Here is a 17,935-nt window from a genome sequence, read left to right on the forward strand (position 1 = left end):
CATAGAATATGGTCTATTTTGGTAAGTATTTTATGCATTCTTTTTTTTGTTTGTCTCTTTGCCGTACACGGGCCTCCCACTGTTGTGGCCTCTCCTGTTGCGGAGCACAGGCTCTGGACACGCAGGCTCAGTGGCCATGACTCACGGGCCCAGCCGCTCCACGGCATGTGGGATCTTCCCGGACTGGGGCACGAACCCGTGTCCCCTGCATTGGCAGGCGGACTCTCAACCACTGCGCCACCAGGGAAGCCCCTATTTTAGGCACTCTTGAAAAGAAAGCATATTTTGCTTTGTTACATGACATGTTCTACAAATGTCAATTAGGTCAAGTTGGTTGACAGTGTTATTCAAATCTTTTGTATCATTACTGTTTTTTTTTTTTCCCTACTTCTACTAAGAGAGGAATACTGAAATAGCTGACTACACTTGTGAATTTCTACATTTCTCCTTGCAGTGTATAAGTTTTTGCTCCACATATTTTAAAGCTCTTTCATTAGGTTCAGAATCATTTAGGATTGTTATTAATTTTTGATGAATTGGCCAATTTATAGTACATAATGACATTATTTTTTCCTGCTAATATTGTTTGCTCTCAAATCTGCTTGGTCACTGATATGAGCTTTCTTTTGACTACTGTTAACATGTTATATCTTTTCCCATCCTTTTACACATAATCTACTTGTGTCTGTATTTGAAGTGCATTTCTTTCATGCAGCATATAGTCTTGCTTTTTTGAAATTAAACTGAAGATTATCTGCCTTTTAACTGAGATACTACAACCATTTGCATTTAATGTGATTACTAATGTGGTCAGGTTTGAATATATCCTCTTTCTATTTGTTTTCTATTTATTCTCTCTCTTCTTTGTTCTCTTTTTCTACTTTTCTGCCTACTTTGAGATCAAACAGTTTTGGAAAATTCTATTTTAACTCCTGTGTTGGCTTATTAGCTATATTCATTGTTTTTTAGTGGTTGCTTCAGGGTTTACACTACACATTTTGACTTAATACAGGCTACCAACATATGACAGCACTTCATGTAAACCCATATTGCATGTTAATCTGTTTTAAACAATTGTTTTTAAAGAGATTTAAATAAGAAAAAATGATTTACCTAGTTACAATTTCCTTTGTTCTTCTTTGTGTAGTTTATATTTTCATCTGGTATTCTTTTTAATGTCCTAATTTTTGTCTCTTTAGGCTCAAAGGTCAGTCAAAAATCTGTGCCAGTTTTTTGTCATCTTATTAGATGCATTTTGCCCACTTTGCTGGAATTGCCAGCTTCTTGCCAATGTCCAGAAATAGTAAATATACTCAGGGTAAAATGCAACTGCAGAAGATTGCTTCTCCTCACAAGGTTTGCCTTTCTCCAGGATTTTGGTCTTTAAATTCCTAGTTGCCTAAACAAGTGTCTGATGCCTTTAAACACATTTTTAAAATGTTATTCAGCTTTTCTAGGTGTTCTCAGTGGGAGCATTTGTCTGCCATAAGCCACTTCATTGTAGCTCAAGTGTAAGTCTTGTTTTCTATACTTATTTTACTTGCTTAGTCCTTTGGTTTCCAATTCCAGTTCTGTTTCTCTTCTTTAACATCAATCTCTGCCCAGTTCTTTGAATTTTTGCATGTTTAACCTAAAGGAGACATTACTCATGCATACTTTCAGATGTCTTCAGTTCCATTCTTTGATAAGAAGGCAGACACACCAATTCAAAAACAAAGGTAAGACTGGCTTTGTACAGACAGTATGGTCTCCTAGTTGCTACTCACTTTAATACAGATTTCTACTTCTGGGTGCTGATTAATTTCAATATGTTTTTTTTTCTTTAGAATGAATGCATAAGCAGTCATACTACAAGCTATCATTATGATATTTCTGCCTTTAAAGTGAAAGGTGAAACTATGCCTTATGTTTCTTTTACATGTTCAATAATGCCAAGAATGATATGAGCATATTAGGCTTACTGGATAAATAATTATTAATCGACAAACAAATATATTGTTGGGATTAGATGTAAAAATCTCATATATATAAAATTATATTTACCCGCCATAATCTTCAGTGATCCCAGCAAATGGTATTGCATCACAGTGTACAAAAATTACAAATGCAAGGAGTACAAGTGTTACAGCAGATGTAACCATTACAAATCTCATAAGGCCTTTACAAGACATTTGTAACTTGGAAATAATGATACCTCCCAGAATCTGGCCAAGAGCACCTCCTGGAATTAAAATAAGTCCTAAAAGAAAGGAGGAAGAAAAAACACAGTTAAAAATAGCTAAAGATAGTACAGAAATTCATACTTTGAGGTAATCCCCTCTGCTCTAAACATAGAGCAAACATAGATTTAACTAAGAGACCGAGACAAAACTTAAAGGCATGATATTAATAAATACCTGAACAAACCCTGATCCCTAAGAGAAATACAAATTTGTGAGTGGGGCTGAAGCTATAGGCCTAAAGGACCTAGAATAAGAGGTTCCACAAAATGTTTTACAGCAGTTGTGAGAAGAAATACAATAAAAGGCATACCAGAGGAACAACATTTGAAAATTTGTAGCTAAGAATGAGAAATTTCAATAATTAAATATGGGCTTCCCTGGTGGCGCAGTGGTTGAGAGTCTGCCTGCCGATGCAGGGGACACGGGTTCGTGCCCCGGTCTGGGAAGATCCCACATGCCACGGAGCGGCTGGGCCCGTGAGCCATGGCTGCTGGGCCTGTGCATCCGGAGCCTGTGCTCCACAATGGGAGAGGCCACAACAGTGAGAGGCAAGCGTACCGCAAAAAAAAAAAAAAAAAAAAAAAAGAAAGAAATATTAGTCCTGGGAATAAAAGTACACTCCAATTACTGAGAAAGAGTAAAAATAAATAAATATTAAATCACATAAGGTAAGGAAACTTCATAACATCAAGATTAAAGTGTAAATTGTAAAAGCTGCCAGAGAGCCTGTAACTTGCAAAAGAATTATAATTATAGCTAATTTTTTAAAAAGATAAAATTAATAACCTAGACCAAACACACATACACAATCCTGAGGAGTGGGGTTAGTAAACTGAAAGTGAGTAGTGAAAATTTCCTAAACCAACCGAGGGGGATAAAATGAATAAAAAATGAGTCCATTGAGAGAGGACAGAATAGTGGGGGGGAAAAAGAAGCAAAAGAGAAGTGTAATAAACAAAATGTACAATTAAAAAGTTAAAAATTAGTTAAATATGTCAGAATTTACAATAATGATAAATGGACAAAACAACTATTAAAAAGATAGAGTATCAAATTTGATATTTTTAAAAAAGGAAAGCTTGAAAATAAAGCAGTGAAAATATATGTACCATGAAAATGTAGATCATGAACATGTATATACCTAATGACAATGCATAAAACAAATTATGTAAACACTGCCTAGATTTCAAGAAAATTAAAAATCTATAAACAAAGTGTTCTAACTCAGCTTTCTCAGAGACAGAGACTTAGCTTACAACACTATTAAAGATATGGAAAGTATTAATTGATTTGAACAAGCAGTTATTTTAAAAGAGAAGAGCCTATTTCTACAAACTAAAAATCTCTTTTCAATAATTCATGGCTTAAGTAAAAATACGCTGATGAGAATTAAAAATGCTTAGAACTGAACAATAATACAAATTAAATACATCTAAATGTATGAGATGCTACTAAAAATCTATAACTAACGATACCTCCATTATAACTTGTTAGGAGAACTAAATGAGTTAATATTTAAGTGCTTAGAACAGTGTATAATCACATAGTAAACATTATATGAGTATTTGTTAAAAGGTAGAATTTACAGACAAATTCATTTATTAGAAAGCAAAAAAGTACAAATAGTGTAGTGGTAATGTTTATTAAGAAAATTATGGGAATTGGAAGAGAATCAGAGGGTGAGCAACAAGGCTGCAGTTAAGAAGTCAAGAAGAAGTAAACAACATTTTACCTCATAATCACAGAAATTAAGGGCAGTAGGTATGACTGAAAGCAAGAGTGAGGTAGACTTAAAAAACAAGAGGATTGGATGGCCGTCTATATAAAATGTTTGATCCCCAATTCCTATCCCTACCCACAATGCCAGAGAACCCTAGGTTTATTCAGTTTGAACCCAACAACTATAGAGTTAAGAAAACCAATTACATCTGTGAGCAGAAAACTGAGAACACAACTCAGCTGAGAAAGTATTGGCTGTCAGGCTTATTGCCTTAGGCAATAAGAAAATACTGGACACTGGGAGTTCAAAAATTAAATAGCTGGGTCCATGAAAGACTACCCTAAAAGGACATAAAACAGTTGAAAATTCAACTGCAAAGCACAGAACTTCCAATAAACTTCTTATGTAAATACTTTATTGGTGTACAGAAAAATATACAAATCAATATTACACATTTGATGAATTTTCAAAGTGAACATAACTACGTAACCACACCCAGGTAAAAAAATCAAACATTACCAGAAGGCCAGAGGCTCTTTCGTGCACCTATAGGATTTTATAAAATATGAATCATAAAGTATGCATACATTATGGCTTCTTTTATTGGACATGATGTTTGAAAAATCCACCCATGTTTTTGTATATAACAATAGTTCATGCCTTCTCATTGCTGAATAGCATTCTAGTATATGCATACAATACAACTTATTTATTCACTGTGATGTTGCAAATTGTGCTGCTACTTTAAAAATTCATGTATATGTCATTTTGTAAATGTTTGCATTCTGTTGGGTATATTCTTAAGAGAAGAACTTATGTTGGGTATATAACTAGGAGTTGAATTCCTGGGTGAGGGAATATGTATAGGTTCAGATTTTTATGATACTGCCAAACAGATTTATAAAATGATAAACCAATTTACATTCTCACCAGTAGTGGATAAAATGTCAATTGCTCCACATCCATGCCAACATATATCTTTCTTTTTCATTTTAGCAATTCTGGTGAATGGGTAACAGTATTGCATTGTGATTTTAATATGCATTTCCCTGAAAAACCACTGAAGGTGAGCACATTTTCACATGACTATTGGCCAATTGATATCATCTTTTATATAATGTCTGTTCAAGTCTTTTGTCCATCTTTATTGGATTATCTGCCTTTTTATTATTGTCAGATTTTTTACATATTCTGGACACAAACACTTTGTAGAATATTTCTATTGAAAAGGTTGTTTTGCATGCATTTTCACTCTTCATGCTGACATTTGATGAACAGAAGTTCTTAATTTTAATGTAACAGCACATTTTTTTTCTTTATGACTATGTAATTTGTGTCCTGTTTAATAAATCTTTGTCCTCTCCAAGCCATGAAGATATTTTCCTATGCCTTATTCTAAAAAGTTTTATTGTTTTACCATACACATTGAGATCTGCAATCCATCTAGAATTGGTATCTATGTATGTAGTGAGGTAGAGGTCAAGATTTGTCTTTATTTAAATGTACTATAACTACTACTCTATTTATTGGGCAACAATTCTCCACTACCCTCTGATGCTGTATATCCTACAAGTAGAAGTACTGACTGCTTTTTGTTTCATATTTTCTAGGGTATTTCTATAGTGAACATGCTTGGATAAACCAGATAGATCCCCTTTTAGAGCACTTTTGTTGTGGCTTCACTATACTAATGCTGTGGCTCCAATTTCAAAATATAAAATAGGTAATTATTTTTTACCTATTTTAGGCTTGTACTGTATATGCTCTAAACTCCAAAAGTGATACTGGAACACATAAATTGTTACCCTTGCTCCTCAAGTATGGTCCAACAGGAACAACATAGAATCTCAGGAGGAAAAAGTAAAGACCCAACTCTCATTATGGACTCACATGAAGCAGAAGTAGTAAGAATTGCAGTATCTCAATTCAACAGACCTTATGTTCAGTGAAAAAAATTACCAGGGGCTTGAGGTTTACAGTGGATTAACCACCAATTGAATTCCATTGTTCCTATAGCCCTGGACGTTCCATACACTGTGATGTAACTAAATTTTTGGCACAGACCGATGGCACTGGATACACTGTCCGGGACATTGCCAAAGTCTTCTTTTGCATCCCTCTAGCACCCAAAGAAAAAGACTAATTCTCATTCATGCTACCAGGCCACAAATATACATTTGCAGTATTCCCTCAGGAGTACCTAAATTCCTCTTCCATTTACTACAAGCGGGCAGGTCAGAATTTATTGTGACTACCACTACACTATGATGCCCAAAGCTTTCAGTGACAGACGTTATTCAGTTGGCTGTAGGGTCAGAAGCCTGACTCAATGGCTCTGACTCTGGTATTAGCACACCATCACCAGCAAGGGTGACTGATCAAGCCTAACAAAATCCAGAAGTCTGCTCGTCGAGTTTTGGGGGGATTCCTCAGACAAAATCACAATGCTCTATCACTCTGGAGGTTAAGGAAAAATTGTCTCCCTTCCCCCAACCAAAAGCCAGCCTAGCATCACTTTGGATTCTTGAGTATTAGAGACAGTAGCCAATTCACTTGGGCATTCTCTTTGGTCTTGTATAACAGCTAACCCACAGGCCTACACTGGATGCTAATCCGCAAGCTGTGGTATGCTCCCTACTTTGAGGTACCACAAACCTAATAACCTATTTGAGCTACAAGGCTCCATGACTGATGATTTTGTTTGCTGGAGCCTATAGAGAAGGGAGGAAGTCCCCACTCAGAAGCATCGTTGGTTGTATAGGACTCACCGACTCCCTGAAACAGGTACATTTAAAAGCAACTCAGCTTACTACTGACCCCTTGTCACAACAAAAGCTCTGACCCACAGAGACTTTGTGATTCTGTGGACTGATATTCTCATTTTGAGATGAACCAAAACAGACTCACCACTAACCATTTGACAAGCCTTACTTGTCAACTGGAATTGGTGTGTTCAAGCCATGGGGGTGGGTCACAAGAGATCTTCACATGATTAAAGAAACACCACCAGTATCACAGAGCCCTCAGAAGACAGTGGAAATCTCTTAAATGTACTTACTTTTGGTTACTCAGGGAAGATTTCCAGAGGGACTACTGATACATTATTTATATGTACCCTGAGGGCAGTTATCTTTATTACTCTAAGAGTAATCCAACTAGAAAAGGTGGTACAAAATTTGTCCCTAATTTTAGTTGAAATAATCAATGACACCTCATCCCCGGAAAGCACTCTGGTCAGCCTCAGTCACTGATCATCATTGTTATGGATGACAGAATTGACCAAAACTTCATCCTTGCAGGCCAGGGTAGAATATATGCAATTGCTAATGCATTCTTCTATGCCTGGATTAATACCTCAGGCTAAGTGGAAAGGTCAATATGGAAACTTTAGGAGAAAGCCATCTTGCTTTCTAAGGTAGACCCTGAGGGTCAAGAAATTTGTTCAGCTGGCTTGGTCCAGGAATTTGCCAGCATGATTGAGGCCAATACTGCAAGTGGCCTTACCCTGTTCTTTGGAGTCCTGTTGATATGAGCCTTAATTAGATACTCTATGAAACAAATTGAATGGGTTTAGTCCCTATCTCTATTAATTAATCAGAGTGTCAAACAATGTGGTATACCTGTGGAAAAATCTGTCATGGCCCCTGAAACTGTGTCATGTTTGGCTTTTGAACTATGTGCAGTCTGACAGTGGCATGCCCTTTATCACAAAATCTACTCAATAATAGGCTGATAGTCAATGTTTTTGCACACCTTAACATTTGTTTTTTATTTGGTCCACATGTTTTATGTTCCTTCTTTTTTTCCTTTCTTATTTTTTTAAATTATTAGTAAAAATTTTCAAATAAATATACTCATTTACTATTCTTCTTACTATCCTTTCACTGGTTACCTGCAAGTTACAGTATGCATCTCTGACTTTTTATAGCATAAAATAAATGATCACATTTACCATCTTTCCATTAATGCTGGAACTGTAAAACATTTAATTCCATCTGCAACCTCTTTTGGACAGCCAATTCTCAATATCTAGTAAAACTGATGTACACAATAGCAATGCCTCTTGAACGTCTAAATATAGATCAACTTTTACAAATGTGCACAAGGAGACATGTACAAGTCTATTTGTTACTGCACTGTTTGGAAAAGTGAAAAAGTTGGGGGCAACTTCATATCCTTTTATATGATATGGATAAATAAACAGTATTCATAAAATAGAATCCCACAGCACTGTTAAAATGCACTAAATAGAGATCAACATGAATCGAGGAACATAATTTCAGATGAAAGTAACAGAAGAGTACATACAAAATGACATATGAATTTTAGAAACAGATTGTATGCACATAGGTACATCAGAGGTAAAAATATTTAAATGTTAGAGAAGGATGAATTCTAACTTTAGAAGAGTTGTTACCTATGGCGGGGGGGAGGGAGAGAAATGGGATAAAGAAGAGGTACAGAAGTCTTACAAAGTTTTATGTGTGGGGGGACCTTGAAGATGGCGGAAGAGTAAGACGCGGAGATCACCTTCCTCCCCACAGATACACCAGAAATACATCTACACGTGGAACAACTCCTACAGAACACCTACTGAACGCTTGCAGAAGACCTCAGACCTCCCAAAAGGCAAGAAACTCCCCACGTACCTGGGTAGGGAAAAGAAAAAAGAAAAAACAGAGACAAAAGAATAGGGACGGCACCTGCACCAGTGGGAGGGAGCTGTGAAGGAGGAAAAGTCCACACACTAGGAAGCCCCTTCGCGGGCGGAGATTGCAGGGGGCGGAGGGGGGAGCTTCGCAGCCGCGGAGAAGTGCACAGCAACGGGTGCGGAGGGCAAAGCGGGGAGATTCCCGCACAGAGGATCGGTGCCGACCGGCACTCACCAGCCCGAGAGGCTTGTCAGCTCACCCGCCGGGGCGGGCGGGGCTGCGAGCTGAGGCCGGAGCGCAGGGAGAGGACGGGGGTTGGCGGCTTGAACATAGCCTGAAGGGGTTAGTGCACCACGGCTAGCTGGGAGGGAGTCCGGGGAAAAGTCTGCACCTGCCGAAGAGGCAAGAGACTTTTTCTTCCCTCTTTGTTTCCTGGTGCGTGAGGAGAGGGGTTTAAGAGCACTGCTTAAAGGAGCTCCAGAGACGGGCGCGAGCCGCGGCTAAAAGCGCGAACCCCAGAGACGGGCGCGAGCCTGGGCTGAAAGCGCGGACCTCAGAGACGGGCGCGAGCCGCGGCTGAAAGCGCGGACCCCAGAGACGGGCGGGAGACGATAAGGCTGCTGCTGCCGCCACCGAGGGGCCTGTGTGCGAGCACAGGTCACTCTCCACACCCCTCTTCCGCGGAGCCTGTGCAGCCCGCCACTGCCAGGTTCCCGGGATCCAGGGACAACTTCCCCGGGAGAACGCACAGCGGGCCTCAGGCTTGTGCAAAGTCACACCGGCCTTTGCCGCCGCAGGCCCGCCCCACACGCCGTGCCCCTCCCGCCCCGCCGGCCTGAGTGCGCCAGAGACCCCGAATCAGCGGCTCCTTTAACCCCGCCCTGTCTGAGCAAAAAACAGACGCCCTCCAGCGACCTACACTCAGAGGCAGGGCCAAATCCAAAGCTGAGCCCCTGGGAGCTGTGAGAACAAAGAAGAGAAAGGGAAATCTCTCCCAGCAGCCTCAGAAGCAGCGGATTAAAGCTCCACAATCAACTTGATATACCCTGCATCTGTGGAATACCTGAATAGACAACCAATCATCCCAAATTAAGGAAGTGGACTTTAGGAGCAAGATCTATGATTTTTTTCCCTTTTCCTCTTTTTGTGAATGTATATGTGTATACTTCTGTGTGAGATCTTGTCTGTTTAGTCTTGCTTCCACCATTTGTCCTAGGGTTCTATCCGTCCATGGTTTTTTTTAAAAATTTTTTTTCTTAATAATCAATTTTAATTTTAATAACGTTATTATACTTTACCTTCGTTCTTTCTTTCTTTCTTTCTTTCCTTCCTTCCTTCCCTCCTTTAGACAACGAATCATCCCAAATTGAGGAGGTGGTCTCTGACAGCAAGATTTATGATTTTTCCCCCTTTACCTCTTTTAGTGAGGGTGTATGTGTATGCTTCTGTGTAAGATTTTGTCTGTATAGCTTTGCTTCCAGCATTTGTCCTAAGGTTCTATCCGTCCCTTTTTTTTTTCTAAATAAGAATTTTTTAATTCAATAACTTTATTATACTTTATTTTATTTTTACTGTATCTTCTTTCTTTCTGTCTTTTTTCCTTCTTTCCCTCCTTCCTTCCTTCCTCCCTCCCTCCCTCCTTCCTTTCCTTCTTTGCTTCTTTCTTTCTTTCTTCCTTCCTTCCTTCCCTCCTTTCCTTCTTTCTTTCCTCATACTTCTACTAATTCCCTCTACTTTTTCTCCCTTTTATTCTGAGCCGTGTGGATGAAAAGCTCTTGGTGCTCCAGCCAGGAGTCAGGGCTCTGCCTCTGAGGTAGGAGAGCCAACTTCAGGACACTGGTCAACAAGAGACCTCCCAGCTCCACATAATATCAAACGGTGAAAATCTCCCAGAGACCTCCATCTTAACACCAGCACCCAGCTTCACTCAACGACCAGCAAGCCACAGTGCTGGACAACCTATGCCAAACAACTAGAAAGACAGGAACACAACCCCACCCATTAGCAGAGAGGCTGCCTAAAATAATAATAAGGCCACAGACACCCCAAACACACCACCAGACGTGAACCTGCCCACTAGAGACACAAGATCCAGCCTCATCCACCACAACACAGGCACTAGTCCCCTCCACCAGGAAACCTACACAACCCACTGAACCAACCTTAACCACTGGGGACAGACATCAAAAACAGCGGGAACTACGAACCTGCAGCCTGCAAAAAGGAGACCCCAAACACAGTAAGATAAGCAAAATGAGAAGACAGAAAAACACACAGCAGATAAAGGAGCAAGATAAAAATGCACCAGACCTAACAAATGAAGAGGAAATAGGCAGCTTACCTGAAAAAGAATTCAGAATAATGATAGTAAGGATGATCCGAAATCTTGGAGATAGAATGGACAACAGAATGGACAAAATGCAAGAATCAGTTAACAAGGACCTAGAAGAACTAAAGATGAAACAAGCAACGATGAACAACACAATAAATGAAATTAAAAGTACTCTAGATGGGATCAATAGCAGAATAACTGAGGCAGAAGAACGGATAAGTGACCTGGAAGATAAAATAGTGGAAATAACTACTGCAGAGCAGAATAAAGAAAAAAGAATGAAAAGAACTGAGGACAGTCTCAGAGACCTCTGGGACAACATTAAACGCACCAACATTCGAATTATAGGGGTTCCAGAAGAAGAAGAGAAAAAGAAAGGGACTGAGAAGATATTTGAAGAGATTATAGTTGAAAACTTCCCTAATATGGGAAAGGAAATAGTTAATCAAGTCCAGGAAGCACAGAGAGTCCCATACAGGATAAATCCAAGGAGAAATACGCCAAGACACATATTAATCAAACTGTCAAAAATTAAATACAAAGAAAGCATATTAAAAGCAGCAAGGGAAAAATAACACATAAGGGAATCCTCATAAGGTTAACAGCTGATCTCTCAGCAGAAACCCTACAAGCCAGAAGGGAGTGGCAGGACATACTGAAAGTGATGAAGGAGAAAAACCTGCAGCCAAGACTACTCTAGCAAGGATCTCATTCAGATTTGATGGAGAAATTAAAACCTTTACAGACAAGCAAAAGCTGAGAGAGTTCAGCACCACCAAACCAGGTTTACAACAAATGCTAAAGGATCTTCTCTAGGCAAGAAACACAAGAGAAGGAAAAGACCTATAATAATGAACCCAAAACAATTTAGAAAATGGGAATAGGAACATACATATCGATAATTACCTTAAATGTAAATGGACTAAATGCTCCCACCAAAAGACACAGATTAGCTGAATGGATACAAAAACAAGACCCATATATATGCTGTCTACAAGAGACCCATTTCAGACCTAGAGACACATACAGACTGAAAGTAAGGGGATGGAAAAAGATATTCCATGCAAATGGAAACCAAAAGAAAGCTGGAGTAGCAATTCTCATATCAGACAAAATAGACTTTAAAATAAGGACTATTAAAAGAGACAAAGAAGGACAGTACATAATGATCAAGGGATCGATCCAAGAAGAAGATACAACAATTGTAAATATTTATGCACCCAACATAGGAGCACCTCAATACATAAGGCAAATACTAACAGCCATAAAAGGGGAAATCGACAGTAACACATTCATAGTAGGGGACTTAAACACTCCACTTTCAGCTATGGACAGATCATCCAAAATGAAAATAAATAAGGAAACACAAGCTTTAAATGATACATTAAACAAGATGGACTTAATTGATATTTATAGGACACTCCATCCAAAAACAACAGAATACACATTCTTCTCAAGTGCTCATGGAACATTCTCCAGGATAGATCATATCTTGGGTCACAAATCAAGCCTTGGTAAATTTAAGAAAATTGAAATTGTATCAAGTATCTTTTCTGACCACAATGCCATCAGACTAGATATCAATTACAGGAAAAGATCTGTAAAAAATACAAACACATGGAGGCTAAACAATACACTACTTAATAATGAAGTGATCACTGAAGAAATCAAAGAGGACATCAAAAAATACCTAGAAACAAATGACAATGGAGACACACGACCCAAAACTTGTGGGATGCAGCAAAAGCAGTTCTAAGGGGGAAGTTTATAGCAATAGAAGCCCACCTTAAGAAGCAGGAAACATCTCGAATAAACAACCTAACCTTGCACCTCAAGCAATTAGAGAAAGAAGAACAAAAAAACCCCAAAGCTAGCAGAAGGAAAGAAATCATAAAAATCAGATCAGAAATAAATGAAAAAGAAATGAAGGAAACAATAGCAAAGATCAATAAAACTAAAAGCTGGTTCTTTGAGAAGATAAACAAAATAGATAAACCACTAGCCAGACTCATCAAGAAAAAAAGGGAGAACACTCAAATCAATAGAATTAGAAATGAAAAAGGAGAGGTAACAACTGACACTGCAGAAATAAAAGAGATCATGAGAGATTACTACAAGCAACTCTATGCCAATAAAATGGACAATCTGGAAGAAATGGACAAATTCTTAGAAATGCACAACCTGGCAAGACTGAATCAGGAAGAAATAGAAAATATGAACAGACCAATCACAAGCACTGAAATTGAAACTGTGATTAAAAATCTTCCAACAAAGAAAAGCCCAGGACCAGATGGCTTCACAGGCGAATTCTATCAAACATTTAGAGAAGAGCTAACACCTATCCTTCTCAAACTCTTCCAAAATATAGCAGAGGGAGGAACACTCCCAAACTCCTTCTACGAGGCCACCATCACCTTGATACCAAAACCAGACAAGGATGTCACAAAGAAAGAAAACTACAGGCCAATATCACTGATGAACATAGATGCAAAAATCCTCAACAAAATACTAGCAAACAGAATCCAACAGCACATTAAAAGGATCATACACCATGATCAAGTGGGGTTTATTCCAGGAATGCAAGTATTCTTCAATATACGCAAATCTATCAATGTGATAAACCATATTAACAAATTGAAGAAGAAAAACCACATGATCATCTCAATAGATGCAGAGAAAGCTTTTGACAAAATTCAACACCCATTTATGATAAAAACCCTGCAGAAAGTAGGCATAGAGGGAACTTTCCTCAACATAATAAAGGCCATATATGACAAGCCCATAGCAAACATCATCCTCAATGGTGAAAAACTGAAAGCATTTCCACTAAGATCAGGAACAAGACAAGGTTGCCCACTCTCACCACTCTTATTCAACATAGTTTTGGAAGTTTTAGCCACAGCAATCAGAGAAGAAAAGGAAATAAAAGGAATCCAAATCGGAAAAGAAGAAGTAAAGCTGTCACTGTTTGCAGATGACATGATCCTATACATAGAGAATCCTAAAGATGCTACCAGAAAACTACTAGAGCTAATCAATGAATTTGGTAAAGTGGCAGGATACAAAATTAATGCACAGAAATCTCTGGCATTCCTATATACTAATGATGAAAAATCTGAAAGCGAAATCAAGAAAACACTCCCATTTACCATTGCAACAAAAAGAATAAAATATCTAGGAATAAACCTACCTAAGGAGACAAAAGACCTGTATGCAGAAAATGATAAGACACTGATGAAAGAAATTAAAGATGATACAAATAGATGGAGAGATATACCATGTTCTTGGATTGGAAGAATCAACATTGTGAAAATAACTCTACTACCCAAAGCAATCTACAGATTCAATGCAATCCCTATCAAGCTACCACTGGCATTTTTCACAGAACTAGAACAAAAAATTTTGCAATTTGTATGGAAACACAAAAGACCCCGAATAGCCAAAGCAATCTTGAGAACGAAAAAAGGAACTGGAGGAATCAGGCTCCCTGACTTCAGACTATACTACAAAGCTACAGTTATCAAGACGGTATGGTACTGGCACAAAAACAGAAAGATAGATCAATGGAACAGGATAGAAAGCCCAGAGATAAACCCATGCACATATGGACACCTTATCTTTGATAAAGGTGGCAGGAATGTACAGTGGAGAAAGGACAGGCTCTTCAATAAGTGGTGCTGGGAAAACTGGACAGGTACATGTAAAAGTATGAGATTAGATCACTCCCTAACACCATACACAAAAATAAGCTCAAAATGGATTAAAGACCTAAATATAAGGCCAGAAACTATCAAACTCTTAGAGGAAAACATAGGCAGAACACTCTATGACATAAATCACAGCAAGATCCTTTCTGACCCACCTCCTAGGGTAATGGAAATAAAAACAAAAATAAACAAATGGGACCTATTGAAACTTCAAAGCTTTTGCACAGCAAAGGAAACCATAAACAAGACCAAAAGACAACCCTCAGAATGGGAGAAAATATTTGCAAATGAAGTAACCGACAAAGGATTAATCTCCAAAATTTACAAGCAGCTCATGCAGCTCAATAACAAAAAAACAAACAACCCAATCCAAAAATGGGCAGAAGACCTAAATAGACATTTCTCCAAAGAAGATATACAGACTGCCAACAAACACATGAAAGAATGCTCAACATCATTAATCATTAGAGAAATGCAAATCAAAACTACAATGAGATATCATCTCACACCGGTCAGAATGGCCATCATCAAAAAATCTAGAAACAATAAATGCTGGAGAGGGTGTGGAGAAAAGGGAACACTCTTGCACTGCTGGTGGGAATGTGAATTGGTTCATCCACTATGGAGAACAGTATGGAGGTTCCTTAAAAAGCTACAAATAGAACTACCATATGACCCAGCAATCCCACTACTGGGCATATACCCTGAGAAAACCGAAATTCAAAAAGAGTCATGTACCAAAATGTTCATTGCAGCTCTATTTACAATAGCCCGGAGATGGAAACAACCTAAGTGCCCATCATCGGATGAATGGATAAAGAAGATGTAGCACATATATACAATGGAATATTACTCAGCCATAAAAAGAAACGAAATTGAGCTCTTTGTAATGAGGTGGATAGACCTAGAGTCTGTCATACAGAGTGAAGTAAGTCAGAAAGAAAAAGACAAATACCGTATGCTAACACATATATATGGAATTTAAGAAAAAAAAATGTCATGAAGAACCTAGGGGTAAGGCAGGAATAAAGACGCAGACCTCCTAGAGAACGGACTTGAGGTTATGGGGAGGGGGAAGGGTGAGCTGTGACAGGGCGAGAGAAAGTCATGGACATATACACACTAACAAACGTAGTAAGGTAGATAGCTAGTTGGAAGCAGCTGCATGGCACAGGGATATTGGCTTGGTGCTTTGTGACAGCCTGGAGGGGTGGGATAGGGAGGGTGGGAGGTAGGGAGACGCAAGAGGGAAGAGATATGGGAACATATGTATATGTATAACTGATTCACTTTGTTATAAAGCAGAAACTAACATACCATTGTAAAGCAATTATACCCCAATAAAGATGTTAAAAAAAAAAAGTTTTATGTGTTAAAAACTAATGATGCAATGATGGGAAAGTGCTCATATTTTAAAAATTTCAGCAAGCAGACCTTAGATATTTAAAGTTTAAGCAAATGCTACTACTCCTTCTACTTTCTGCTTATTTGAAATAGTTCATAAATGCATATAAGAAAACTTTACATAAAAATTTCATAATGAGTACAAGTGGAAATGTCTACCTGCAAGTGCAGTTGCTTCACTGGGTGTTAATATAAACTGATTTTCTATGTATAGAGGCAAAAATTCAGATGCTCCAATGATAATTAAATATTCTGAAGCTCTGGACAGGGATAGGTACACAAACACTGGATTCTTGATCAGAATCTGAAATAGAAATAAGTTACATGTGAATTATTTTATTTTGTTAGGTAAAGAGGAATAGATATACCCACTCGTATGTTAATGACCAATCCACAAAAAGTTTAGCTTTCTCAACCTTAACTGAAAATACATATATATGTATATAAAACTTGAAATATAAATTTAAAATTCACCAATATACACATACCATAAAAGACATGTAGTGTTTTAACCATTTTTATTTGTTATTTGATCTCCATACCACCTATAATTTTTATTTGGGGATCTGGCAGTTTGCTAGAACTGCTAGAACTAAAACATTAACCTTCAAACTAATTTCTGTATTTCCTAGATATGTATATATCTTTGAAACTATTTAGTGGTGTTTTGTATTTGTATATATTTTTTAACAAACTTAAAATTTCTTTTTCTAGCCCTAAACACAATTTCTAAAATCTAATCATTTTCTGCATATTCATTGAATTCATCTTCTGAGTGCTATTTAACATTACATAGTGTAATTCCACAATATTTATCCACTCCCATAGGGTTAAATGCTTAGGCTGACTTCAACTTCCTACTGGCACAAACAAGGCTACATTAAACATCCCTGTGCAACCCTTAAGGAAATAGGATAGAGTGTCTTTGGAAGTATATATCCTAGAAGGGGATTGCTAGGGCATTGGAATTTGGTATACTTCATTCCATTATTTCTCCAAATCTTTTCTCCAGAATTATCAGTTTATAGTCCCACCGTAATACAAGATAGTTCCATTTTCTTCATGTAGCAACTCATACTTTCTAAAATTCATCAGATCAATATTTCTGACTTCACATCCCCTTCCAGAACTTTGCTATTCTCCAAGAAAGAGGCACTGAACTTCGAAAGGGTTTTACGACTGCCTCAGCAAAGCAAGTAATGCTGCAAGACTTCTGAGGTTGGGTCATAAAAGGATAATATGACTTCTGCTGGGAACTCTCACTCTCTCAGGACTCTGGCCTTGGAACTTGGTTACCATGTTATGAGAAAGCCCAGGCCAGATGGAGAGGCGATGTGTGGGCATTTCAGCAAACAGCCAGGATCAAAAGCTAATATCTGAGTGAACAAGTCTTCAGATGACTCCATCCCCCAGACTTAGTTCACTACAACTGACCACAAGTAGAGCTGAGAAGAGTAAGCTCTGCACAAATCACAGAATCATGGGCAATACCGATGCTCTAGTATTTTAAGCCACTAAGTTTTGGGGAGGTTTGTCATGTAGCAATAGATAACTGGCACACCCCCACATAATCACAAACACTTTAATATTGGCTGGCTTTCAAAATTTTTCCATGCTGATGAATGTACATTATTACAATGCTATATTTTGTATTTCTCTAATTTCAAATATAACTGAGCATTTCTTGATATAATTCTTAGCTATTTAGGACTATTTTGTGTGTATGAACTGGCTATTTGTATGTTTACTAGGCTTCCTGAAATTCTTGTGTAGATTTTCCAAGAATTCCTTGTTTATTCTAAATATTAATCTCTTGTTGGATTTAGATATCTGTCGCCCACCTTTTAGCACTGTCTATAGCTTCCTTCATTGAACAGAAATCTTTGACTTAATGCAAT

At 38.0% G+C, this 17,935-nt stretch overlaps 1 protein-coding gene across 1 annotated transcript in view; it reads right to left on the reverse strand.

Moving 5' to 3' along the window:
* The window catches only part of SLCO6A1 (solute carrier organic anion transporter family member 6A1), a gene marked incomplete at both ends in the record, with an annotated part of 109,193 nt that overhangs the window by 58,824 nt on the left and 32,434 nt on the right, over positions 1-17,935 (reverse strand). Inside the window, 2 exons of the mRNA XM_079918632.1 lie at positions 2,044-2,239; positions 16,197-16,341. Coding sequence (XP_079774758.1) covers positions 2,044-2,239; positions 16,197-16,341 — 341 coding nt within the window. The remainder of the gene's footprint in view (positions 1-2,043; positions 2,240-16,196; positions 16,342-17,935) is intronic.

Source organism: Stenella coeruleoalba (assembly GCF_951394435.1).
Source record: "Stenella coeruleoalba genome assembly, chromosome: 3".
NCBI lineage: Eukaryota > Metazoa > Chordata > Mammalia > Artiodactyla > Delphinidae > Stenella > Stenella coeruleoalba.